Source organism: Onychomys torridus, chromosome 7 (genome assembly GCF_903995425.1).
Source record: "Onychomys torridus chromosome 7, mOncTor1.1, whole genome shotgun sequence".
Classification (NCBI taxonomy): domain Eukaryota; kingdom Metazoa; phylum Chordata; class Mammalia; order Rodentia; family Cricetidae; genus Onychomys; species Onychomys torridus.
This window is the reverse complement of record NC_050449.1, coordinates 71,906,705-71,934,387: the sequence shown is the minus strand read 5'-3', so window position 1 is coordinate 71,934,387 and position 27,683 is coordinate 71,906,705. Positions and strand designations below refer to the sequence as shown.

The following is a 27,683-nucleotide window of genomic DNA, read 5'->3' as shown; positions in this document are numbered from 1 at the left end:
TTGACAAACTAACATGCTCATCAGGTATTTGGAGCAGCCCCCTTGAGATTTATCTTTACACTTGGGTTTCTTGATGGTATTTCTGGACTGGTTATATCTGTGGGGTTGTAGACTTGGCAATGTCTACACAGTAACTGTTCCTGAAGAGCCTGAACTGGAAAAGTGCAAACTTCCCTCAAAGATTTTGTTTGGGGAGGGGCACAGAGAAGGTCTGGGTACTAGCGGAGGCCAGAAGAGGGCATCAGACACCGTGAACTGCAGTTACAAGCATCAGGCTGATGTGGATAGAAGGAGTCAGACTCCAGTCCTGCAAGAGGAGCAAGCCTCTGGGCCATCTCTCCTGCCCCTGAATACTTTTTGTTTCTAAAACTCAAGGACAATTTTACTAAAGTTTGAGAAAAAAAACTGGACAAGCAAGCTGTAAATGTCTGCAGCTGCCAGCAAGAGGGAGCTGGAGAAGAGAGAAAGAAATACATGTGGTTAAAAGAAAGCAGGCAGGGATGGCAGAGCTTCAGAGAACAAGTGAGACAGTCCAGTGTCAGGGAAAGCTCTTGTGCATAACTGACAAAAGAGGGCAGGCCAAGGAGCACAGGCTTTGCAAGTGGCTGTCTTTGTTTCCTCGAGACCAGGTCTCATTGTGTAGCCAATTTCATCTTGAGCTCCTGATCCTCCTGCTTCAGGCTTTTTTTTTTCTTTTTTTGGTTTTTCAAGACTGGGGGTCTCTGTGAAGCCCTAGCTGCCTGGAACTTGATCAGACCAGGCTGGCCTCAAATTCAAGAGATCGACCTGCCTCTGCCTCCCAGGTGCTGGGATTAAATGTGTGCATCATCAATACCCAGTCCTGCTTCAGCTTTTTTTTTTCTTTTTTTCTTCAAGACAGGGTTTCTCTGTAGCTTTGGAGCCTGTCTGGACTAGCTCTGTAGACCAGGCTGGTCTTGAACTCACAGAGTTCGCCTGGTCTGCTTCAGCCTTTTAAAAGATGGATTACTTAAAATCTGTATCACCCCTCAGTTTCAGGCTTAGTTTTGACGTAATTATTAACCTCTGATGAATGCTATATGGCATGTAGAAATAAGCTTACTGTAAAAAGCCCCAGAGAGGCTGGGCGGTAGTGGTGCACGCCTTTAATGCCAGCACTCGGGAGGCAGAGGCAGGTGGATCTCTGTGAGTTCGAGGCCAGCCTGGTCCCCAAAGCGAGTTAGTTCCAGGAAAGGTGCAAAGATACACAAAGAAACCCTGTCTCGAAAAAACAAACAAAAAAACCAAAAAAGCCCCAGAGACAAGAATACATTGTTTTTAACAATTTTGACTAGATACATAAAAATGCACAACTGTAATCTTTGTCTTACAAAGACAAATCTAAAAATGCTATTCTCCCAGGTGTTATTTTCGTGTCCTTTTATACTCTCTAAGCTGCTTCTAAAGTCCTCTGAAATGGAAGTTACAGTTTCTTTGTATCCCACATAAGCACTAATTGGTTTGGTGCTCCATTACTTCTGCCTGTTTTTGCTGAGTGGTCTTCACAAATCTGAGCAGATTGACGATGGCAGCTGGTGTCACTCCAGGGATACGACTGGCAGCCCCAATCTAGGAATAAAATGACAAAAGCACCAAAGTGAGCTATGTCCCATCCAATCTGTTCTCTTCATAATCTCTTTACAGTACAGATTCTGAGTTGGGGTGTGGCCACACTGACCAGATTGGGTTGGAACTTTGGGGTGAAAGATCTTCCTTCACTTCAGTTTCCCAAGTTGATAGCTAGGTGCCATCACACCCCGCTATTAAAAAATTATCTGTGAGTTGGGTGATGGTGGCACATGCCTTTAACCCTAGCACTCTGGAAGCAGAGGCAGGTGGATCTCTGAGTTCCAGGCCAGCCTGGTCTACAGAGTAAGGACTACACAGAAAAACCCTGTCTTGAAAAAAATCCCCCCTCCTTCTTCCCCTCAAAAAATCTGAGGGCTGGAGAGATGGCTCTGCATTTAAGAGCACTTGCTTCTCTTGTAGAGGACCCAGGTTCAGTTCCTAATATCCACATGGCAGCTCATAACCATCTGTAACACCAGTTCCAGGGGATCCACTGTCCTCTACATCTGTCTTCCATTGGGCATGCACATGGTGCACATACACACAGGTAAAATATTCATACCATAAACAATCTAAAGGTCATTAAAAGTAAGTTTGTAAAGCAGACAATGGAAATATGACATGTCTTCAGTTCAGAAGTTAAAACAGTGCGTGCAAGATCAAAAGTAAACTGGACATGCATGTAATCACAGCACTCAGGGGGCATCACGCCAGAAGAACTGCAAGTTTGAAGCTAGCTTGCCCACATAGGGAGACCATGGTTCAACAAACAAACACTTCCAGGTCTTGACCAAGACAGATCTCAAGTTCAAGGCCAGCCTAGGCTATGAAGACTGTCTAATCACCTTCCTCCCCATACCCATAACATAATATCTTTTTCTTTCCATTAAGATCTGTGGGAGGGCTGAAGAGATGGCTCACTGATTAAGAGCACTTGCTGCTCTTGCAGAGGATCGGAATTCAACTCCCAGCACCCACACAGTGACTGGCTCACAACCACCCATAACTCCAGTTCCAGGGGATCCGAATCCGATACCTTCTTCTGACCTCCAGAGGCATCCGGCATGCACGTGGTATACATAAGCACATTCAAGGAAAACACTCATAAAACAACAAATCTCCCCCCCCCCCTTTTTTTTTTCTTCAAGACAGGGTTTCTCTGTGGAGCTTTGGAGCCTGTCCTGGAACTCGCTCTGTAGACCAGGCTGGCCTCGAATAGAGATCTACCTGGTTCTGCCTCTCAAGTGCTGGGATTAAAGGTGTTCGCCACCACCGCCGGCTCTTTTTAAAGAAAGAAAATATGTGGTATGGATGGCAATTAACAGACTCACAACTGGTCAACATGCAGAAAATGAGACGTGAGTGCTCAGCCCTAAACGAGACATCTGCACCAACACTCCTCCCTTCAAAGCTCAGGGATCTTTGAGGAAGAGGGATGGAAAGATGCTAGGAGTGGCTGACTTAAAGGAAGCGGTGTTCTCAGAACACAACAGACCTATCTAGTTCAAGCCAGGCATAATCTCCCGATGGAGCGAGGAGGGGGAGAAAGTGGGGGAAGAGGAAGCACCAAGTTCCACCTCTAGCTCAGACTTACTGGCTTTTCATAATTACTGGGAAAGAGACAAAACCAGTTTTGTTTTTTGGTGAGAAATAAAATTTTATGCTTATATTAAACTGTCTGCCTCAGTGGTCACACGGTAAGAGGTGTGCACTGATGCTTTAGCACATGGTCAGGATAAGAGCATAAATGCAATCAAACCCAGTCTTAAATTTTTTTTTCAAGAAAATGTTCTTTTTAGATTAACGTCACGTGTGTGTGTGTGTGTGTGTGTGTGTGTGTGTGAGTGTTTTTGAATGTATGTAAGCACACCATGTACATGCAGTGCCGTCAGAGGTCAGAAGGGGGCATCAAATCCCCTGGAACTGGAGTCTGTTGCAAGGGTCCTTTGCAAGAGCAGCGAGAACTCCAGCCTCAAGATTCGGTTTCTCAAGATCACTCATGTGACCATTCTAAGTCAGGATTAAAAACACTAGCCCCTTCTGGCTTTGCTTACAACTTGCTTTTTCCCATTGCTGGTTTGCTTACTGTCTGTGGACGACTCAAGTGTAGCTTCTCTCGAACTTCTTGGGACAATGACACATCCCTGATTGTTAGATAATCTAGGTCTTGTGGCAGTTGGAGAGCTTCATCTCGCTGAACCTCCTTTATTTCTCGTAGTTGATACAACAAGACTGACTCATAAGTAGCTAGTAAAAAAAAAGAATTATGACACATATATTTACACTAACAAACGATACTTGTATAACTCTTTACAAACAGCTTCTGCATGCATCACCTCATTCAATACTTGATACTTGGAGACAGGTAGGGTAGATAATCTGTATTTTTAGCCTCAACCTTGCAGTGTAGTGAGGATGACCTTGAATTCCTACTTGGTGTTCCTTTTTGAGGTGAAGAAACTGAAGGTTATCATGCAGATGAACTACATATAGCTAAGGATGACTTTGAACTACTGATTGTCATCTGGATTCCACTGCCAAAGCAGTAGTACTATAGGGGTCTGCCTCCATGCCCAGCTGATTCTGACTTTCTAGTCTGTGCAAATGTTAAGTCCTAAAGATGAAAATGGTTCTCTAAGTTATTTTCATGTGAAGCTGAGTGCATGCATATGTGTGTGGTCCCAGGAATTAATCCCATGGCCTATACACACCAGACAAGTAGCTCTACTACCCAGCCCCAAAGCAATAATTTTTAGAAGTGGTGTTTCTTGGTTGGCAAACATAACAATTAGTTAAGGTCTTCATTGAGAAGTAATGTTATAAAGAGAGCTTGGCAATTATTTTGTCATGCATCCTATTAGAAAAATAAAGTCAAAACTTAAGAAAACAAAGTTGTCTGTTTTTGGTACTGGTAATTGAGCCCAGGACATTCAGAGCATCGTGAACGCTAGGCAGGAAGACACATACTCTACCATTACTACTGAGTATGTTCCTAGCCCTTTTTATACTTTTTAGACATTGTCTCACGAAGTTGGCCAGGAAGACCTTTTACAACCCCTGCCTCAGCTCCCAAGTGCTGGGATTACACAGGAATGCTTCACTACACCTGGCACAATCTTATGATTCATTCACAAATAGCCCTCAAGGTATAATGGAATGTGATGGCTAATACTGATCATCAATTTGATTAAGATTTTTTTTTTTTTCCTTCGAGACAGGGTTTCTTTGTGTAGCTTTGCACCTTTCCTGGAACTTGTTTTGTAGACCAGGCTGGCCTCGAACTCACAAAGATCCGCCCGGCTCTGCCTCCTGAGTGCTGGGATTACAGGTGGGCGCCGCTGCCGCCACCTGCCACCCCCCACCCCCGCCCCCGGCCGATTTGACAAGATTTAAAATCACTACAGAAATGACTCAGTATGTCTGTCAGAATGTTTCCAAAACAGTTTAGATGAAAAGGAAGAACCATCTGAATGCATGTGGTACCATCCCACAGGCTGAGGCCCTGGACTTAAAAGGAGACGGGGGGGGGGGGGGGGGCTGGAGTGGTAGCTCAGAGGTTAAGAGCACTGGCTGTTCTTCCAGAGGTCCTGAGTTCAATTCCCAGCACCCACATGGTGGCTCACAACCATCTGTAATGAGATCTGGTGCCCTCTTCTGTCTGGCATGTAGACAGAACACTGTATGTGAAATAAATCAATCAATCTTTAAAAAGGAGAGGGAGTTGAGTGCTGGCCTCTCTGTTTCCTGAATGTGGATGAACTGTGGCTGCCTTGTCTCTGGGAAACCACAGGTTGGCTGCTCTCATTACCTTTCCCTCCAGGATGAACTCCCGTCACGAGCCAGAATTCATTCATTTGGATGAATAACACTCCAGGTGGTTCTCTGGCCTTTGCGTGTATAATAAACCCTTCCTTGAGTGGCTTTTTAAAAAAATAATTTATTTCTATTTTATATTATTTGGTGTTTTGCCTGTATGTATGTCTGTATGAGGGTGTCAGAAGCCCTGGAATTGGAGTTATAGACGGTTGTGAGCTGTCATGTGGGTGCTGGGAATTGAACAAGGGTCCTCTGGAAGAGCAGCCTGTGCTCTTAACCACTGAGCCATCTCTCCAGCCCCTTGAGTGGCATCTTGACAGGCACTCTGTCACAGCAACAAGAGTTACATATTAACTATGTTAATACATGGGATAGCTGAGATCTTGCATATGGCCAGGGCACATTTACTTAATCTCTCAAATATAAATTGCATAACAAGAAAGATAATACAATATGACACTGACTTCTGCCCTCAAGAATCTTGTGTAGGGGCTGGCATGGAGCTCAGCTGGCAGAGGGCTTGTGTGGCACGCTTGTGTCCCAGGGTGACTTTAAATCATGTCAAGTTCACAACTGATATTAGCCATCACATCCCACCACTGCACAAAACCAGGAACAGCAGTGTACACTGGCACTTAGGAGACAGAGGCAAGAGGAGCTAAAAGCTCAAAGTCATCTTCATCTGCTTAGGAGTTTGGGCAGGCCTGGGCTACATGAGACCATGTCTCAAACAAACCACTGGAAAGTGGTTCAGAACACTTTCTGCTCTTGTAGAGGGTCCTTTGGTTTCTAACATCTGTATCAGGTAGTTCACAAATGAAATCTGTAACTCCAGTTACAGGAGGATCTGACACCCCCTTCTTCCCTCCATGAGTACCTTCTGCCCTTCTGTGCACGCGCATGCGCGCACACACACACACACAGACGCAAACACAAAAATGCAAATAAAAATAAAATTAAAGAGAAAAAGATTAAAAGACATTTGTCAGGTTGGGGAGATTCAAGAAGCAACTTGAAAATTTCCCACATATGTTGTACTTTAACCCAAAGTGGTCTCTTTCAAACCTCAAGTGGGCGCTGGCGTTTTTTATAAGCCGTCTTTGCAGAGCAGGGGCAGCTATGTCACGGTTGAATTATTTCCTGTAAACAAGTGAATGATAAATGCTTCTGGACTATGCTAACTGGAACCTAATATTGACGGAACAAAGTCAAGCTGTGCACCAAGTTTAAGATATGTAATCTAAGCAGCTGTTTGCAGCACCACACTCTAAATAACTAAAGAAATTCTTCAGCAGAGAAATCACAGCGGTGAAACAGAGTCTGCTCTTCCTGTGTGTTGTCACTAGTACTGAGTGATCTGAGTTTTGTTCTTTAAGATTTTACAAGTTATTTTTTAACTGTGTGTGTGTCTGTGGCGTGTATGCACAAGTGCAGGTGCCTGTGGATCCCTTAGAGCTAAAGTTACAGGTGGTTGCGAGCCACCTGATGTGGGTGCTGGGAACTGAACTCTGGTCCTCTGGAAGAGCGCATATGCTCTTCACCACTGAGCCATCTTTCCAGGCCCATCTGTGTCACTTTAAAATAAAATTTAATGTTTTTTTTTTTTTTTAATTTATTTATTATGTATACAGCATGTATGTCTGCAGGCCAGAAGAGGGCACCAGATCTCATTACAGATGGTTGTGAGCCACCATGTAGTTGCTGGGAACTGAACTCAGGACCTCTGGAAGAGCAGTCAGTGCTCTTAACCTCTGAGCCATCTCTCCAGCCCCAAATTTAATGTTTTAATATTGGGTCATTTGAAAAATGTTTCTAGAATTTCTGGTAAGTTTGCTTTCATTACTAGCCTTTTATAAAATTACATAATGGGGAGACTGGAGAGGTGGCTCAGAGGTTAAGTGCACTGGCTGCTCTTCCAGAGGACCTGAGTTCAATTCCCAGCAACCATATAAACCATCTACAATGAGATCTGGTGGCCTCGTCTGGCATATAGACATACATGCAGGCAGAACACTGTATGCATAATAAATAAATGAATCTTTAAAAAAAATGACATACTCGAATAGCAGGCAACACATGGGTCATTCTACACACACAGCCCAAGCATAGACAGCTGACAGATTGCTGTGGGATTGAAAGAGAACACCAATCCTGGACAGAATGCACCATCCTCACCACCCTGGCTGTTCCCCAAGGAGTTTAAGGTCTTTTCCTGCATAAACAGCATAATATCATCCAACTTTTCCTACCGTTCCCATAATCATCCCGTTCTGTGCCCTTTCCAACTGCTTGGTTTCTACTGGAGGACAAACATATAAAATCTCGAAGCCCATGTTATCCTCAGGCATGCGCCACTATGCTCAGCAAACAGTGCTCTTGGTGGGTCTACTTCGCATCATAGTCTGCTTATACAGAAAAGAGAATACAGGCATCTAAGGGAAACAACTCTCTTTTACCTTCTATTTTCAGTCTTCTGGCCAGATCTCTACAAGTAGTATACTTCTTCAAGGGTTCTGGAACAGCATTGGCTAGTAACTCCATGTCAACTTCTTCATACTTAAGAACATCTAGAGCACTGCCAATGTAAACAGTTTTATCAACACAAGGATCCATATTCTGTAAGGCAAACTAGGAACAAAATCCTTTACAATAATACTAAATATTAGAGTAATTAAAAGAGGCTCTTAATTTTTTCCCACGTACAGTCGCATTGGGACAGTGGTAGTGCACAATTTTTTTTTTTTGCCAGAGCTGAGGACCGAACCCATGGCCTTGCACTTGCTAGGCAAGTGCTCTACCACTGAGCTAAATCCCCAACTCCGGTAGTGCACACTTTTAATCCCAACACTCAGGAGGCAAAGGCAAAGGATCTCTGAGTTTGAGGCCAGCCTACTATACATAACCAGGCAGGAATAAAGAGACCCTGTTGTGAAATAAATAAGTAAAAAGTGTAGCATCTGCAAAGTAGGTCATAAAAAAAAAAAAAAAAAAGAATTGGGGCTGGAGAGATAGCTTAGTGTTTAAGAGCACTGGTTGCTCTTCCAGAGGACCTGGGTTCAATTCCTAGCACTCACAACTATCTGTAACTCCAGTTCTAGGAGATGTGACACCCTCACACCAATGCACATTAAAAAAAAAAGCAATTGATTCCCTCTGGGCCTGGTAATGCACGCCTATAATCCAAGTACTTGAGAGGCAGAGGCAGGAGCACTGGTGTGCCAGGCCAGCCTTTGTTACACAGCAAGTTTGAAGACAGCCTGGGTTACATGAAACCCCAGCTTAAAACCCCCATCCAAAAGTATTGCTTTCCTGATGTCCTATCATCAGACTTATACTGTTGTTAAGGTTTGTTTTAGGCTGCTGTCCTCTTTTTTGTTTACAAAGAATATCCTCTGCTAGCAAGGACTTTGTCATGTCCAGAGAACAGGGAACATGGTTCACAACTACTAAGTCTTGTTCAGTGTACTATGAGTGAGCCATCCTTCTGCACGCTAGGGTTCAGATTTGGTTTGTGTTGCTCAAAGGCTCATGCTCTGGAAGTGCAGTCACTGTCACACTGCTGAGGGACACCCTTTAAGAGGAAGGACTATGACCAGTAGTAACTAGGTCTCTGCTCTTCAGAAGAGGTCAACACCCTGTCATGAAGTTAGTGCTCACACTAGTGACTTGTCCGAAGAGCAAGCCTGATGCCTAGACTCTGGCTTCCTATCTATCTATGTGGTCTCTGAAGAGCAGCACATGCTCTTAAACTAAGAGACACCCCTCTAGTCCCTTATGGGTTATTTTCAAGTGAAACGTACTCTTGCCACTGTGAAGAGATCCAATCGGTCATAATACCCTCAGCAGAGGTCAAAGAGAGGAAGCTGCCAACCTTGAACTTTCAGCTTCCAAACTGGTAGCCAGATAAACCCTTCTAAAAAATAAAATATGCAGCCTCAGGTATTTTATTATACCATAAAACTGATTAATAGAGCTACTAAACAAATATATTGATTGCAGCAGTAATAATGTGGTGTCCCCAAATTTGTATGTTGGGTCCTAATAACTAATATGCTATTATTATAAAGAGGTGAGGCCAGCCATAAGGATTAGTGCCCTTATAGAAGAGGTTTCTAGGAGCCTGTCTGCCCCTTCTGCCATGAAAGAATGTAGGCAGAGGGCCAGGAGCTTAAAGTAGCTGTCAGCCATGGAGAAAGTTTGGGCCAGCCACCCCCAAAACAAAACTAAATACAATACCACAACAGAAACCGGGAGCACTATCACATCCTAAGAGCTACCACAGACACTGCCACAGAGGGAGAATATCAATGCCATCATGGTATGCACAACGTAAAGTACAAGATTATTGATGCTGCCCCTCTCCTATCTAAATCACTTTTTTCCCAAACAGGGGTTGGGGGTGGGGGTGGGGGTGGGGGTGGGGGTGGGGGTGGGGGGAATGGTGAAATACACACATTTTATATTATTCAAGGTCCTCAGAACTTATTTCTGTCCCAGCATTTTGAGGGTGGGGCAAGATGATCAGGGGTTCAAGCTCATCCTATTGATGATTGAACAAGTTTAAGGCTGGCTTGAACTACACAACAGACACACCCCACTTTTTCCTGGAGCAAAAGTGTTCTCTATGAATGTCCTTTAGATACAGAGGCCATATAACCAAACTGAGGGAAGGGAAATCTCAAACTTGGCATGAGCCTTCAAATTTTTTTTTTTTTTGCCAGAGCTGGGGACTGAACCCAGGGCCTTGTGCTTGCTAGGCAAGCACTCTACCACTGAGCTAAATCCGCAACCCCCCCAAAATTTATATAAATACAAGTAAGCATTTAGAGTATATAATACTATGAAAAAACTATTATGCTTTTTTGTTTGTTTGTTTTGCTTTGCTTTTTTTGAGGCAGGGTTTCTCTGTATAGCTCTGGCTGTCTGGAACTCACTCTGTAGATCAGGAGGGCCTTGAACTCAGAGATCCACCTGCCTCTGCCTCCCTAGTGCTGGGATTAAAGACCACTATGCTTGGGTAATTTTTTTCTTAATTAAATGATTTTCTTTTATACAGTCCATGTATTAGATGGTATCAATCTAATTGGTTTGAGCCTAGCAAAGAAAATGGGTCTTTCTATTTCTTGGTTTGGAGCCTCTAAAACTGAGGAAAACCAAAAAATCATAATGGGAACCACAAAGAAATTATAGATATACAAAATATTAAGAATTGAAGAGATGGCTCAGGGGTTAAGAACACTGACTGCTATTCCAGAGGACCTGGGTTTGATTCCCAGCACACATAGGGCAGCTCATAACCATCTGTAACTCTGGCCCAGATCTGAAGCTCCTGATCCCTGCCTCTACCTCCTAATTGCTGTGATTAATGTCATACATGGCTTAAGTATTTATATATATTGAATAGGTAGATAAATTATACTAAAGGCTACTGAAAAGCTATGAGAAAGCTGTATTCATCTAAAATGTGTAGGTAGGGGGCCTATATATGATGTCTCTCTGAAATCTCATTTTTCTGTAAAAACTAAGAAAAGTCTATATTGACAATCATACCTGACAGGAAGGCTTCTATGAATACTTATAGGGGCTTGTGGAATTAACTTTTTCCACTTGGAGTTTGAAAACTCGATGGATTTCAACACAGACATGCCTTCTTCTAAGGAAGACTTCATCCATGATGCTCTTTCATATCGCTGTGGGGACACACAGCCGGCGTCCTTATGAGCTAGGAAAGGAAGAGGAAGAAGTTTTGAAGGACAACAGAGTGCAGGGTGTGGCAGCACTTAGAGGCAGGATGACAGTCAGTCAAGGCTGGCCAGGCTATACATGGTGACCTTGTCTCAACAGCCCTTCACCCCAACTTCCCCTTCCCAAGGCAGGATGTAGTAGCCACCCACTACTTGAGAGGTAGAGTCAAGAATAGGAATCCAAAGTCACCTTAGCTACACTGTAAGAGATCCTGCCTCAAAGCAACAACATAAACCAATAACCCAAAAAGCAGTGCAATACCTCAGAGGATTTTGTTAAAAATTACCTTGGGAGCCAGGCGGTGGCAGCGCACGCCTTTAATCCCAGCACTCAGAAGGCAGAGGCAGGTATGGATGGATCTCTGTGAGTTTGAAGTCAGCCTGGTCTACAGAGCGAGATCCAGGACAGGCACCAAAACTACACAAAGACCCTGTCTTGGGAGAAAAAAATTACCTCGGAATGTGAGGCGGATGTCAGCATTATCCGGGCGCAGTGACAAGCGGAACTCTACCCTGCTAGTAAACATGCGGTATGGCTCACTGGTGCCCAGTGTGGTGAGGTCATCAATCAAGACTCCTATGTAGCCTTCCGTGCGACTTACCACAAAGGGTGGTTTGTGACTGACCCGAAGACTGGCGTTGATCCCAGCTATCACACCCTATAAGAGGACTGGAATGTTTAAGAGGCCATTATGAACTCAACAAATAGCTATTCTATTTAGCATACTACCTGGGAAAAAACATACAGAGTAGTATGGTGGTGCACCCCTTTAATCCCAGCACTCAGGAGGCAGAGGCAGACAGATCTCCGTGAGTTTGAGGCCAGCCTGGTCCACATACAGAATGAGTTCCAGGATAGCTAGATCTACACAGAGAATCCCTGTCTCAAAGAACCAAAACACACACACACAGGGTAGGAAGAAAGCAAGCTCATAAGGAATATAAATGTGTGATGGTCTGAATAAGAGCCCCCAGTCTGAATGCTTAGTTATCAGGAAGTGGCACTAATTGAGAAGGATTAGAAGATGTGGCCTTGTTGGAATAGATGTGGGGGTGGGCTTTGAGGTTTCAAAAGCCCAAGCCAGGCCCATTATCTTTCTCTTCCTACTGTCTGTAGATCCTGATATAGACCTCTCGGCTTCTTCTCCAGCACTGTGTCTGCCTGCTTGCTACCATGCCCACCCCCAGGCCCAAAGATGAAAACTGTAAAACAGCCCAGATTAAATGCCTTCTTTCCTAAGAGTTGCTGTGTCACAGTGTCTCTTCACAGCAACAGAACACTGACCAAGACAGTGGTAAAGAATATTATGGGAAAGATTTCATAAAATGCCTCCAAGACATAAGGACTTTAATCTGATCTCATGGAAAAGCAGAGCACAGTGGTGCAGGCTTGTAATCTCAGCACTGAGAAGGCAGAGACAGCTGGGTCACTGCAACTCACTGCTTAGTCAGTGTAGCCTAACGTGAGCGCAGTGAGAGCTTGTCCTCACATTATAACGTGGAGGGGTTGGACACGGGGCTCAAGAGGTTAAGAGTCTGTACTGCTCTTTTTTGTTTGTTTGTCTTTTGAGACAGGGTTTCTCTGTGTACGTTTGCACTTTTCCTGGAACTCACTCTGTAGACCAGGCTGGCCTCGAACTCACAGAGATCTGCCTGGCTCTGCCTTCTGAGTGCTGGGATTAAAGGTGTGCGCCACCACCGCCCGGCCTGTACTGCTCTTGCAGAGGACCCAAGTTGGGTTTGCTGTACCCATGCTGGGCCGTTCACAACCACTGACAACTTCGGCTCCAGAGAACTCCTCTCCTGTCATCCTCTGGTACCTGCATTCATGTGCACATACTCCCTTCCCATCATTCAAAAAAAAAAAAAAAAGGAGCTAGAAAAACAGCTCAGCAGTTAAAACTGTTCTTCCAGAGGCCCCAGATTTGATCTCTCAGCACCCACATAGTGGCTCACAACCATTTGTATCTCTAGTTTCAGATCTAATGCCCTCTTCTGGCCTCCACAGGCATCAGGCACACAGGTGGTACATAGACATACACGCAGACACAACACTCATACATATAAAATGAAATTAAAAATAAAATCAGGTGAAGAACACTTAAGAAAGATATCTAATGCTGATCTTTGATCTTTGGCCTCTACATGCAAAAATGTGCACACACATTAATACAGAAAGCCAAAATAATAATAACAACATAATTTTCAGAAATCTTACAAGAATTAAAATGCTTGTTTCTACACTTCAGAAGCAATTCCGTAATTTTTTTTCTCACTATTCTAGCAGATCTTGGGACCCAGAAACTAGCTGTAAGTGCTTTCAAAATCATCCCCCACAAGCTGGGCAACATGGCACACGTCTATAGTTTAACACTAGGAGGCACAGCAGACGTGTAATCTTGGCACTTGGAAGGTGAGGGTAGAATTGGAGTTTCAAGGCTAGCCTTAGCTACATAGCAAGTCTGAGGCCAATCTGGGCTACATGAATCTATTTGGAAAACAAAACAAAGCAAAAGATCAGCCTAAGCAAAACCCTATTTTAAAACAAAACAATGCACTATATACAATAGCTATATCCATTTAGCCTGATGCATCCAAGATCTGTATAATCAACAACAGACACTAAAGAAAGAACCCTAATGAAGTGGTCTCTTTTGGTTTATAGTACCATCTGAATAAATTCTTTCCTGGAGCTGGGCACGGTGGAGCTCGTCTTTAATCCCAGCACTGGGGAGGCAGAGGCAGGTGGATCTCTGTCAGTTTGAAGCCAGCCTACTCTACATGGTGAGTTCAAGGACAGCTAACACTACCCAGAGAGACACTGTCTTAAGCAAAACAAAACCAATCTCACCTGAGCTGCAGCTTCCTCGTAGCCAGTGGTTCCATTGATCTGTCCAGCAAAGAACAACCGCTGAACCAAATGCGTCTCGAGGGACGGGCTGATCTGCCGGGGATCCAGATAGTCATACTGAACACCATAGCCTGGGCCAACAACAAGTTGTTCACACAGTAAGTCAGAAGAGCTGCCCCCGCCTCAAAGAGGAGACACAAAGATGTAGAGATGCTGGGCTTCATCTACTAATACAGATTGTGACAGGGTCTTGCTATGTAGCCATACTCTGCCTCAAACTTGAAGAAAGCTTCCTGTTTTAGCTTCCCAAGTGCTAGGATTACAGAGATGTGTCACATGTCCAGCTTTGGCCTATTTTATGGAGCACTAAGCAATAACAGAAGCAGGCAGACCACCTCACTGCTTTCTGAAGCATGCCTGAGACCCTCTTTACCTGGATGAACCATTTTGGCTTTCTCCAAGCCTCTGATGCATGTTATCATTTTTTCTTGTAATTCAGCTGGTAGGGTAACAGATAACCCTTGGGGGTAGATAAGGTCGGAATCCATTCCTTCCGGTTCCAACCAAACCTGATGTACACGGTTTGGAAAACGTAAAACCTTTGATTCAATAGAGGGACAGTATCTAGAATAAGACATTGAAATTTAAAGTAAATTCAATGACAACAAAAAGTTTACCTCATGCCTTAAAGTGATTAAGCACTCACTTCTAGTCCTTACCGGGGTCCTCTTGTAGTCTCCTTAACATGGTTATTCAGGTGAAGGTTCCCAAGGACAATCTCATCCACTCTGGGGTTGGTGTGAGTCAAGTAACATGGCAGCTGATCTTCTGGCTAGAAAACAATAATCACACACGACACAGATTTCACCTGCTTGTCTGTTTGAGACAGGGCCTCCAGTAACCTAGACTGGCCTTGAACTCTCTGTGAAGAGAAGCTCTTCTCTTGCCCTACCTCCTGACAGCTGGGACTGCATGTGGGTAACCATGGCTGGCATATAATATTACTTTGCTTCTTTACTTACTGATTTGCCTCTTATTCAAATAAAACCTACACATGACTTACTTTAGCACACATTAAATTTGTGCATAATTAAATATCCTTGCCAAAAGTAAACATATAACCCAATAGATGAACCTAAATTGAAGCAGCCTGGTCTACAGAGAGCGTTCTAGAACAGTCAGAGCTATACAGAGAAACCCTGTCTTGAGACAACCCACATAAACACACAAAAAAAGAATGATGTTTTAGTAGGGCAAAGTGCTTCACAACTGTAATCCCAGCACTTGGGAAGGTGAGGCAGGAAGATCTGCTAAAGTTACATAGCAAGATCCTATCATGAAAATCCCAATGCCAAACAAAGTTCCGTTGTGATAATGGTGTGAGCTTTTCCTTGTTAAAGACATGAAAATGTTACCTATAAATGTCTTAAAACTCACCAAGAAGTAATGAAACTGAGCCAGCAAGATGACTCAGTGGATGCCAGGCATGATGGCACCCACCTTTAATCCTGGCTAAGTCAGGGCTACAGAGTGAGCCCCTGCATCAATCAGTCAGTCAATCAATGGCTCAGGGGATAAGGGCATGTGTCACCAAGCTTAATCACCTGGGTTTGATCCCTGGAACCTACATGATAGGAGAAAACTGACTCTCTCAAGCTGTCCTCTGACCTCCATATGGGCGTCATAGCACAGGGGCACCCACCCACCCACCCAAACAAATAAACAAAAATTTTTTAGGGTGTAAAACAGCCAGGTATAGTGGCACATGTTTCTAATCTAATACTGGAGTAGACACAGGTAGATCTTCAAGAGCTCAAGGCTACCCTGGTCTATAGTTAGAAGCCAGCCAGGGCTACAAAGTGATAACCTACATAAAACAAAACTAAACTAAACTAGAAGAAAGAAAGGAGGAATGAAAGACGCCAGGAGTAGTAACTCCCACATCCCTGAGTTCCAGCAAGTTCAGCTTGGTTCAGCTACACAGTGAGACTCTGTCTCCAAACAGGCTGGTAGAGAGAGGACGGAGACAGCTGGGCAGTAAAAAGCACGCACTGTTGCTTTGCAGAGGGCTCAGTTGTCAGCATAGAGATCAGGAGGCTTACAACCACCTGTAACCCCAGTTCTAGAATTACCTGATGCTTCTCATATGCACAGGCACTTGTGCTCCCATGCATATACACAAAAAAACTAATGAAAAAAAAAAAAAAGAATGACACAATAGTATCTAAATTTAATTCATTACATTAGTTCCTAGATTTGTGAAATAATATTTTTGAGACAGGGTCTCACAAAGTAGTGTAGGCAGGCTTCAAACTCACCAATCTTCCTGAGTGCTAGGATTACATTGCAGATGCTTTAAACCTGAAAAAAATATAGGCTTTCATGTAGCCCAGGCTGGCCTCACACTCACTATGTAGCACAGAATGACCTTAAACCTCTGAGCCTCTGGTCTCCACCTATCAAGGGCTAGGATTATAGATCTACACCACTACGACAAGTTTAGTCATGCTGAGGAATGCATCATGCTAGGCAAGCACTCTCCCCACTAAACTACATCCCCAACCACCCAAACTAACCCCAATAAAAGTAAAGCACTTGGGGAACAGGCAGGAAGACTGTGGATGGGACGGTAGTTGGCGACACAAAGCAAGACCCTGTCTCCAAAATGTTAAAAGTAGTATGTCGAGGAAATGGCATCCTAAGCTGCATCTTACTAAGCAAAAACATCCAAGTGGGCCAGCCAGACGACTCAGCAGGAAAGACACTATCCCGATGCTTGACTTCAACTCCACTGACCACGTGGTGGGAGAATGAACTCCCACAAAATGTTCTCTGATCTCTACTACACACCACAGCTTGAGCACACACACACAGAGATAAATATGACTTGTTCAGAGCAATAGAATACTTAGAGCTACTCACATCAGGAAATTTAAAAGACACTGGGACCTCAATTACTAATACCCAATTTGATTTTTTTTTTTTTTAAAGATTTGTTTACTTTTGGTTTTTCAAGACAGGGTTTTTCTGTGTAACAGCTTTGGCTGTCCTGGAACTCTATTTGCTGACCAGATTCACAGAGATCTGCCTGCCTCTGCTTCCCGAATACTGGGATTTAAGTTGTGGGCCACCACCACATAGGGGGATTTATTTTTATGTTATGTGTATGAGTGTTTTGCCTGAATGTATGCCTGTGTATAACATGCATGCAGTGTCCATTGGGTGACTCATATCCCCCGGCACTGGAGTTATAGCTTACAAACTTACAGGTTGTAAGCTGTCATGTGGATGCTTAGAATTGAACCAGGGGTCCACTGGAAGAGCAGGCAGTACTCTTAACCACTAAAACATCTCTCCAGCCCTTAATCCTTAATCGTAAACATTCATTATATTTACTTTTTCTACTTGGAGGACAAGTGGGGACAGGGAGTATACCTCAGAGACAGAGTACTCATCTAGTATGTGCAAAGCCCTAGGTTCAATACTCAATACAAGCCCCCCTCCAAAAAACAAACAAACAAACAAAACCCAAACGCCCTCCCTCCAAAAACCCACAAACATAATTCAGAGAGTGTTGGGCCATCTAAATGGCCCAGCAGGTTAAGGCACTTGCTGCCAAGGCTGATGACTTACTGCAGGACCCATGTGGTAGATGATAGAACCAATTCCTGTGAGCTTGTGGTCAGCCTAGTTGACTAAGACAGCCAAGGCTACACAAAGAAACCGTGTTGTCTCAAAACAACAACAACAACAACAACAACAACAACAACAACAAACCCACCAAAACCAGAAAGAAAGATGGAGGGTTGAAGGTATGGTTCAGCAGTTAAGAATGCCAGTTGCTTTCCAAAGGACATGGTTTGATCCCCAGCACCCATGCAGCAGTTCAAAACTCTCTGTAACTATCGTTCTGTGTGATCCAACACTTTCTGCTAGCCTACTTGGGAACCAGACATTCACACGATGCATGAACACACCCAAAGGCAATACACCCGCACACATAAAAGAGGAGGGGATGGAGTGATGACTCAGTGGTTAAGAGTGCTTTCTGCTCTTCCAGAGGCCCAGAGTTCAGTTCCTAACACCCAGAATAGGAAGCTCACAATCTCTTCTAAGTCCAGCTTTAAGGGTGTTACAACACTCTGTTCTGGCCTCCACAGTCAACCTCGCATAGATACATACACATAAATAAAAACTAAACAAAATTTAAAAGAAAGCAAAAGAGAAAGAGAGAGTTTGTTAGGATACCTCCTGCTGTAAATAGCCAGCACCAGCTATCAAACTAGGTTTTCATAAACTCTTACCTTGATCCACACTGTTTCACTGAGGAAGCTGAATGGTACGGATGGATTATCTGGTGTATGCTTGTTTAGAATGGTGAAATTAATGGACTCTTTGGCAAGTCGGGGTGGGGTCCCAGTCTTCAGTCTTCCTACCACAAACCCCAACTTCTCCAGAGTCTGAGCCAACCCTATAGAGGGCTGATCCCCCAAACGTCCTGCAGGCTGCATCTCCAATCCAATTACGACCATGCCTCTCAGAAATGTCCCAGTTGTCAGAACTACACTCTCTGCATAAATTGTACTTCCGTCTGCTAAATGATTAGAAAAAAAACAACATAAAATAGTAACTAATTTTGATTGTTACTACAGAACAAAATAGAATGTGAATATCAGAATTTTATATCAGAATTACAGAAAAACTTCCTATCTTTAGAAATGTGAGAATTTTTGTAATTATTATTATTATTATTATTTTGGTTTTTTGAGACAGGGTTTCTCTGTGTACCTTTGCACCTTTCCTAGAACTCACTTGGTAGACCAGGCTGGCCTCGAACTCACAGAGATCCGCCTGGCTCTGCCTCCTGAGTGCTGGGATTACAGGTGTGTGCCACCACCACCCAGCTTTGTAGTTATTTTTATTTTTTTGGTATGAGTGCTCTATCTGCATGCATGCCTGCATGTCAGAAGAGAGCGTCAGATCTCATTACAGATGGTTGGGAGCCACCATGTGGTTGCTGAGAATTGAACTCAGACCTTCTAGGAGAGCAGCCAGTGCTCTTAACCCCTGAGCCATCTCTCCAGCCCCTGTAGTTGTTGTTGTTGTTGTTATTATTATTGTTTTTTGTTTTGTTTTGTTTTGTTTTTTTTGAGACAGGGTTTCTCTGTGTAGTTTTGGTGCCTATCCTGGAACTTGCTCTGTAGACTGGGCTGGACTCGAACTCACAGAGATCTGTCTGGCTCTGCCTCCTGAATGCTGGGATTAAAGGTGTGCACCACCACCACCCGGCTCCTGTAGTTATTTTTAAAAATCTCATTAAAGTGCAGCCAGACGTGGTGGTACATGCCTTTAATCTCAGCACTCTGGAGGCAGAGGCTGGCAGATCTCTATGAGTTTGAGGCTAGCCTGGTCTACAAAGCCCCGCCCCTGCCAAAAAAAACCCCACTATCACCACAAAAAACTTTATTAAAATATGAACAAATTTATTTTTCATAAATAGGTAATTTTTTTTATTTCATAAATCAAAAGTTTTTTTTCTTTCTTTCGTCGAGACAGGGACTTTTTGTGGCAAGGGGACTTTTTTTGGATCCAGCCTATTTGGTGTTCTGTAAGCTTCTTGTATCTTCATAGGTATTTCTTTATCTTCTTCTATCCCTATTCTTAGGTTTGGTCTTTCATGGTGTCCCAAATTTCTTGGACGTTTTGTGTTATGCCTTTTTTGCAGGGTTTCTTTGTGTAACCGTCCTGGATGTCCTGGAACTTGCTTTGTAGACCAGGCTGGCCTCAAACACACTGATATCTGCCTGCCCCTGCCTCCTGAGTGATATGATTAAAAGTATGTGTACTACCTACCACCCAGCAATAAAGTACATTTTTCTTTCTTTTTTTTTTTTTGAGGGGGGGGGGAAGGTTGACAGGGTTTCTCTGTATTGCCCTGGCTGTCCTGGAACTCACTCTGTAGACCAGGCTGGCCTCTAACTCAAAGGAGTGTGCTACCACCACCCAGCTGAAGTACTATTTTTTTTTTTTTAAGTACAGTCCACCTTATGTAATAACTCATATAATCCTAGTTAACATACCTACTACCTCATGGCTACTCTGTGTGTGTGTGTGTGTGTGTGTGTGTGTGTGTGTATGTGTGTGTGTGTGTATACCTCAAAACACTCCAGTTCTATTCCCTTAGAAAAATCTCTAGAAAGTATCCAACTTATAACTGAAAGCTTTGCCTTTAGGTAAAGGTCTCTCCACCTTCCACTCAAGGCAAAGCCTTTTTTTCTTTCTTTTCTTTTTTTGCAAAGACTTATTTATTATGCACAGTGTTCTGCCTGCAGGCCAGCAGAGGGCGCCAGATCTCATTGCAGATGGTTGTGAGCCACCATGCAGGTTGCTGGGAATTAAACTCATGACCTCTGGAAGTGCTCTTAACCTCTGAGCCATCTCTCCAGACCAGGCAAAGAATTTTAAATGAGTAAGAAAGCTGAGTGTGTAGGGCACAGTGGTCGGTGTCTGTGACCCCAGCATTGAGAAGATGAGGAAAGTTCAGCCAGGCTAGCTGAATCAGTGAGCTCCAGGATCAGTGAGAGGCACTTGTTTCCAAAAATAAGCAACTCAGGAGGCTGGCAAGATGGTTCATCAGACAAAAAGGCACTTCTATGAAGCCTGATGACCTGAGCTTGATCCCCAGAACCCACATGGTGAGAGGAGAGAACTGTCTGCTCACAAGCGGGCAGCACACACATGCATGAACACACGCACACATACACATGAATAATATATGTTATGAATCTCACAATTAAGAAATGTAGTAGGGAAAACATGATGTTTTTCATTACGAATTCACACATTCCTAAAATCAACTGGGCGGGGGTGGTGCATGCCTTTAATCCTAGCACTCAGAAGGCAGAGACAAGCAGATCTCTGCAAGTTTGAGGCCAGCCTGGTCTACAGAGCAAGTTCCAGAACAGCTAGGACTACATAGACAAACCCTGTATCGAAAAAAAAAACAAAACAAAACAAACAACCCCTCCCCCCCCAAAAGTAAACACATGTTCCTAAGATCACATGGGCACAGTGCAGTTAGTGAAGGTTTAGAAAACTATTGACTGGAAAGATGGCTCGGCAGTTAAGAGCAATGGCTATTCTTGCAAAGGAACTGGGTTCAATTCCTAGAACCCACATGGCAGTTCACAACTGTCCATAATTCCAATTCCAAGGGATCAAACACCCTCTTCTGGCTTCTGCAGGTACCAGGCAGGCATGTGGTGCACAGACATACATGGAGGCAATCATTCATATACGTACAAATAAACATTAAGAAAAAAGAAAATTAGCTGATTTTAGACTTCTAGCTAAACATGACATGATTTCTTCACCCTTCTGAAACTGTTGGAAACTTAAAGGAATTAAAAAAAAAAATCTATGAAATAGGCCATGTGTGGTGGCACATGCCTTTAATCCTAACACCTGAGAAACAGAGGCAGGTGGATTTGTGAGTTTGAGGCTAGCCTGGATTACACAGGGAGATTTGACTCAAAAAAAAAAAAAAAGTTTATTGTACTTCTGAATGCTAGATAGCAGCTGGCAGAATGGTAACTGATATAGGGAAAGGAGAAAACAGGAAAATTGAATTAGTTTCTCCTTGCAAAGGCTCAGGAATTAGAGAACCCAAAAAGACTGAGGCTGAAGAACTGTCTTGGCTAATTTCATGCCAATTTGACACCGGCTAGAGCCATCCGAGAAAACCCCAATAGGAAATGCCCTCTATGAGATCTGGCTGTGGGCAAGCCTGTAGAGCATTTTCTTCATTAGTGATTAATGTGGGAGGGCCCAGACCACTGTGAATGGTACTACCCCTGGGTGCTATACGAAAGCAGGCTGAGCATGCCACGGGGAACAAGCCAGTAATCAGCACCCCTCCATGGTCTCTGCATCAGCTCCTGCCTCCAGGTTCCCACCCTGTCTGAGTTCCTGTCCTGACATCCTTCAACGATGGACTATGAATATGGAAGCATAAACCAAATAGACCCTTTCCTCCCCAACTTGTCTCTGGTCACGGTGTTTCGTCACAGCAACAGTGACCCTAACAAAGAGGAAGGCAGGGACAGGTGGCATAGCTCAGTTGGCAGAGGGTCCGCCTAACACGCAAACCCTGGGTTCCATCCCCTGCACTACACACATTAGACCCGATGGCACATGCCTACAATCCCAGCACTGAAGAGGTAGAGGCACGTGAATCTGATGTGTGTGTGTGTGTGTGTGTGTGTGTGTGTGTGTGTGTGATATTAAAAAGAGGGGGACATGGTTAAGACGGCTCAGTGGGTAAAGATGCTTGCTGCCAAACCTGATGACATGAATTCTGTTTCTGGCACCTACATGTTGAAAGGAGGGAACCAACTCTCAAAAGCTGTCCTCTACCGCCACACACAAGCACCTCACACATAAAACAACAAATATAGAAACAAATTTATGATAGAAGAGCCTGGACAAAAGATACAAATACGCAGGCTCTGGAGTCTTACACTAAAACAGTAGTGAAGAACCCAGAATTTGACTGAGATTCACGATGGTCAAAATGTAGAGACACAAGACTGTTTACATACTTTTCCTTATCCAGGCACAGGAAACAAGAATTTCCTGGCATAGGAAAAACATCTCCACACTCTCCTCTAAAGCAAATGTCTCACAGGGTTTGATGTGCTGGGATGAGCATTATTAGCCAGTACGTACCCAAAATAACACCCCTGACCCGGCACTTCCCGGCGTATCCAGGCTCCGGTTCTGAAAGAACAAGATCTTCTACAGCTCCCTCCTGGACAGTGAGCAGGGGCGTATTCAGGATTTCCTTCTGTCAAGGGAGAATGCCAGTTGAAACAGCAGCTGGAGAAGCCCAGTCCTTCCTGTCCCCACCTTTGCTCACCTGCATGTTCTGTTTATAAAGTTTCCGATCAATTTGCGCTCTCAGCCCCCACACAGCGGGACCCTTATGCCGGTTTAATACTTTGTAATGTATACCAGACTGATCACAGATTCGAGAACACAGGCCATCCAAGGCATCTACTTCCCTCATCAAATGCCCCTTTCCAATGCCACCAAAGGAAGGATTACAGGACATCTGACCTAAAGAGAATGGACACGATCATGGCAAATAAATGAGTACCTTGTACATATTATTTAATAAGGAGCTGTTCCTACAGGTAATTGGCCCTCATTTACAATAAAAACTTTCTCCTCTAACTTCAAAGAGAGGAGGAATTAGCAGAGTATGAGTTAATTATTCTTGCTCTCTGCATCCCGAGGGACTCAACTTTCCTAAGGCAAAGTCATCTTTCTTCCTTGAAGCAAAGGAACTCTTGATACTGTAACAAATTTCCATAAAACAATCATTTTGGCCGGGGTAATAGGGCACACCTTAAATCTCAGCCCTCTGGAGGCTGAGACACATGATCACTGTGAGTTCGAAGCAAGACCGCCAGACCAGCCAGGTACTGAGACAGTGTTGCAACAAACAACAACCCCCTATCATTTCAAATTAGGATTGTTTTCATTAGATGCATTTATGAGAATTACTAACAGCCTCTGAACTGTTTTTAAACAAATCCTACTGCGTTGATGGAATAAAGCACGACGTGTGTGTGTGTGTGTGTGTGTGTGTGTGTGTGTGTGTGTGTATCCATCCAAGATAATTTAAACCTTTGGCTGAACTGACAAGTGTACTCCTATGTTTAATACAACACTATTTGCAAGGGCCAAGAAACACGATCAATCTAGTGTTCATTCGGTGATGAGTAGATGAAGTGGCGCGTACGCTACCGCGGGTATATCATCAACAAACCGTAGACACAAAACTCTCAAGGGAAATACAGAACGGAACGAGAAGCGCCGTTTCCCACAAGGGCTTGACAAGCTCTGGCTGAACGCACTGTGTCGCTTACGCCAACGGGTGTGAACACGTTAATTCACCCTTCCTTTGAGGTGAGAATACCGGGAAGGTTAACCCAACGACCCGGCGTGCTTGTCAGTCCTCGGCTCCCTCACCCCGGGCACCCACCACTCTCGTCCACCGCAACCCGGCCCGCGCTCGGTCCGATGCGGGGTCCCCGCCGCGGGCCACCCCTGCGTCCCAGGCCGGCCGAGGCCGCGGGGGGGTTCCTCCTCACCGATCGTGTCCACGCGGTGTGTGAGGAGCAGAGTCCGCGAGCCACAGCGCGCGGCGGCGGCGGCCGCCTCGGTCCCCGCGTGGCCCCCTCCGATCACCACCACATCGAAGTGCGCGCGGCACGGAGCCGCGCCGTCGCTGCGGAGGCGAGGCAAAGGCAAGCGTTTGCCGAGGGACGCCGCGGCCCAGCGGCCGCAACCTCGGAGAAGCAACATGCCGAGGGAGGACAGACAACCCGCAACAACTAAGGCCGGGAGAGCCGCCTGGGCGCCGCCATCTTGCCCTGCGTCAGAGCGCAGCACGCCTGCGTCCAGCGTCGCCTCTGATTGGCGGTTTGGAGCTACAGCGGCTACGGCCGCGGGGTGGCGCGCGCAGGTCGGGTGTGCGTTCTCTGGGTGTCGGGTATTCTGCCTGGCAGGTTGAGGTTAGACCTTTCAGGTGGACCAGTCTCTATAGCCAGGTTACCGCCTAGGAGCAGTAAGTTTGATCAGTTTGCCTTGTCAGATTCTTTGGGTTTGAGGGCGCTGTAAACACCACAGTCTGAAATTCGGGTCGCCTTGACAGTAAATTCAGATTACATTTGTGGAGGAAGAGCAGGAGCAGGCGCAAGTTGGAGGTTCAGGGTCCAGCCTTTTGGAATTAACAGCCTTAAAGCCTTCTTCTGAGAGGTTGTTTTGACTAACGCAACCCGTGTTCTGATGAATAAAATCATCAAATACACAGTTTTGTTGTTTGTCTTAATAATCAACATTCTCAGTCCACCGTGGTGCTCCATGCTTGTAATCCCAGTACTGGGGGCCAGGGTCAGGAGGATTGCCTCGTGCTGAAATCCATCTGGGTCTGCATACTAATACTACCATGTCCTCAAAAACCCATTATTTACATAACACTTCTTATTAAAAGTATTTATGAGTGTGTGTGCACCATGAGTTGCCCACACAAGTCAGAGAGGGCATCAGATCCCCTGGAACAGAAGCAACAAAGGGTTGTGAGCCACCATTGTTTCACTGAGCTAGAACCCAGGTCCTCTGTAAGAGCTTTTGATCTCTCCAGTACCTATTTATACACAATTTAAACATTACAGAAACATTACAGACATAGAGAATTAGAGAACTTGTAATGCACACCAAGTGCTCTATCCCCACTTCACAAGAATGTCAGCCTTCTAATATATATATAACATAGGGGACCCTAGGAAGACTGTGGCTTATAATAAGTTTCGATTTTACTCAATTACTGAGCAAGCCTCAATGAAACATTTCTCTAATAAGATAAAAATGTATACTGTATCAAGCTGAAAAATAAATTAATTAATTAAAAAAAAAAGAACGTCAGCCTTCTGTTGCTGGTAACAATTTTTATATGTATGTACAACAATTTTCTCTGAGTTGAAATCTTCCTGGAAGAGGGAGTCTCGAAAAACTCCAGAAGTGAACAAAATTCCTAAGTTCAGCTGAAGCAAGATTTATAAGCTTCCAGGTCCACCCCCACCCCAGGCTGTGTAAGCGGGGACCATTGCTGCGGGGAAGACTCCAGGACTCTATCAGCCATGCAAGTCCTGCAGGGAGCTCCAGAGATGCAACTTTTGTGAGTTGTCCTCCATGCCTGGGTGGGCTTTTCTGTGATGAGCTGTCTTTGAGACATCTATCCTCCTGCAAATACCTCCAATAAACTCAGTTTCACTAAGCTAGATTTGAGTGGAATCCTTTTCTTTGGCTTGTTTTTGGTGCCCTGGAACTGCAGGGGAAAAAAAAGTCACACAACATAGGAATGCTATTATTTTGTACATGCATTGTGTGATGAAACTGTCTTTCATTTTACTCCTCTCTACTTAACTATAGGTATGTTTTTTTTTTTAAATTAATTGCATGTATTCATTTGCATGTGTGTAGGTGTATGGATTTACTCATGCCATTGTGCATATATGGAGATAAAAAACTTGAGGGAGTCAGTTCTTTTCATCCTGTGCATCCTGGGAATTGAACTCAGGTCATCAGACTTGGCAGTAGGTACTTTAACCTGCGGATCCATTTGGCCAGTCCCCTTAATAATATATTTGTTTAGTTGAGCATGGTGGCACACAACTTTAATCCCAACACTCGGGAGGCAGAGTCAGATGGATCTCTATGAGTTTGAGGTCAGCCAGCTAGTTCCAGAACAGCCAGGACTAGGTAGAAAAACCCTATCTCATGTTAAAAAAATGCATACCTCTATAGTATTAGCCCTCTTACTGCAAGTTGGGAGGTAGAGATAGAAGTGGCCTGAAGTTCCATTTTTTTTGAAAGGCCTCTGAACTGTATCCAGTATTGGTTTGGTTGTTGTTGTGGGTGTTTTGTTTTACATATTGACAGGGTGGGGTGGGGTGGGTGGGAGTGGGGTGGGGGAGTGTGGAGGTGGGGGGGGGGGGGAGAGAGAGAGAGAGAGAGAGAGAGAGAGAGAGAGAGAGAGAAGTGAGCGAGTGTGTATGAGCACAGGTGGGAGCCAATGTTCTCCTTCCTCCTTGCTTTGAGGCAGGGCCTCTCTTATTATTTCTCTAGCTGTTCTGTATACTCCAGGACACCTAGCTAGAGAACTTCAGGCCAATTCTGTCTCTGCCTCCCAGCTTGCAATAAGAGGGCCAAGACTGTAGAGGTGTGCACCATGGAATCCAGTCTTGGTTCTGAGGATCAAAAACAGGTGTCAGGAGTGCATGGCCATCTCTAGGAGCCACCTTCCTGGCTTCTGTTATCTTTTTGGAATATCTCACTTTGCAGCCCAGGGTGAACTGGAACTCACAACAAGATCTTTCTGCCTCAGCTTGCTGAGTGCTGGCATTTCAGGTTTATGCCACTATGCTTGGCATGGATTTTTTTTTTTCCTTTGAGACAGGTTCTTGAGGTTCTTGCTAATGTAGCCCAAACTGGCCACCAAATCTCTATCCTCCTGCCTCAGTTACCTGAGTGTGGGGATTACAAGTGTGTAGAGCATGTCCAGCTCAGAAGTGAATATTTATGCTTTAACCATGAATAGTGAAATTGAGATCCTACCGTACAAATTGTCTTGTAGTCTCTTTCACAAGCTATAGTGATATTTTATTTGTATTGAAATGTGATTTTATTTGTATGTCAATAAAGTTGCCTTGAGGTCAGAGCAAGCCAGAGCAGAAGCCGAGCAGTAGTGGGGCACGCCCTTAATCCCAGCACTTGGGAGGCAGAGCTAGGCGGATCTCTGTGTGTTCAAGGACACAGCCAGCATAGCAGACACACGCCTTTAATTTCAATACCAACCATAGAAGACCTGGAGGTCTGTACAAACAGGCAGTGACGAGGAGGTCATGTGGCTGGGTTACAACCAATAAGGGAGGAGAACAGAAAGTCTTTAAATAGACAGGACGCACAGAAGTAGGTCTCTTGCGGAGAGGAGGAACCACAGAAGCAGTGAAGGGTAAGGTTTTCTGCTTTAGCTCTGACCTCGTGGTTTTTAACTCTGCAACTGGCTTTGTGTTTCTTATTTAACAAGCAGGATACATCTACAACAAGCAGTGGACATT

General features: G+C 44.5%; 1 protein-coding gene across 1 annotated transcript; it reads right to left on the bottom strand.

Annotated features, from left to right (window-relative positions):
• Nucleotides 1-1,222: 1,222 nt before the first annotated feature.
• On the bottom strand, nucleotides 1,223-24,444 carry Mto1 (mitochondrial tRNA translation optimization 1). The gene is made up of 12 exons (XM_036193754.1): nucleotides 24,156-24,444; nucleotides 22,916-23,115; nucleotides 22,726-22,843; nucleotides 18,303-18,592; nucleotides 14,718-14,830; nucleotides 14,432-14,622; nucleotides 13,999-14,129; nucleotides 11,602-11,806; nucleotides 10,954-11,125; nucleotides 7,860-7,978; nucleotides 3,674-3,834; nucleotides 1,223-1,587 (listed from the first exon to the last, which is right to left on the bottom strand). The coding sequence occupies exons 1-12, from the start codon at nucleotides 24,367-24,369 to the stop codon at nucleotides 1,471-1,473; spliced, it is 2,031 nt and encodes a 676-aa protein (XP_036049647.1). The 5' UTR covers nucleotides 24,370-24,444; the 3' UTR covers nucleotides 1,223-1,470.
• Nucleotides 24,445-27,683: the final 3,239 nt, after the last annotated feature.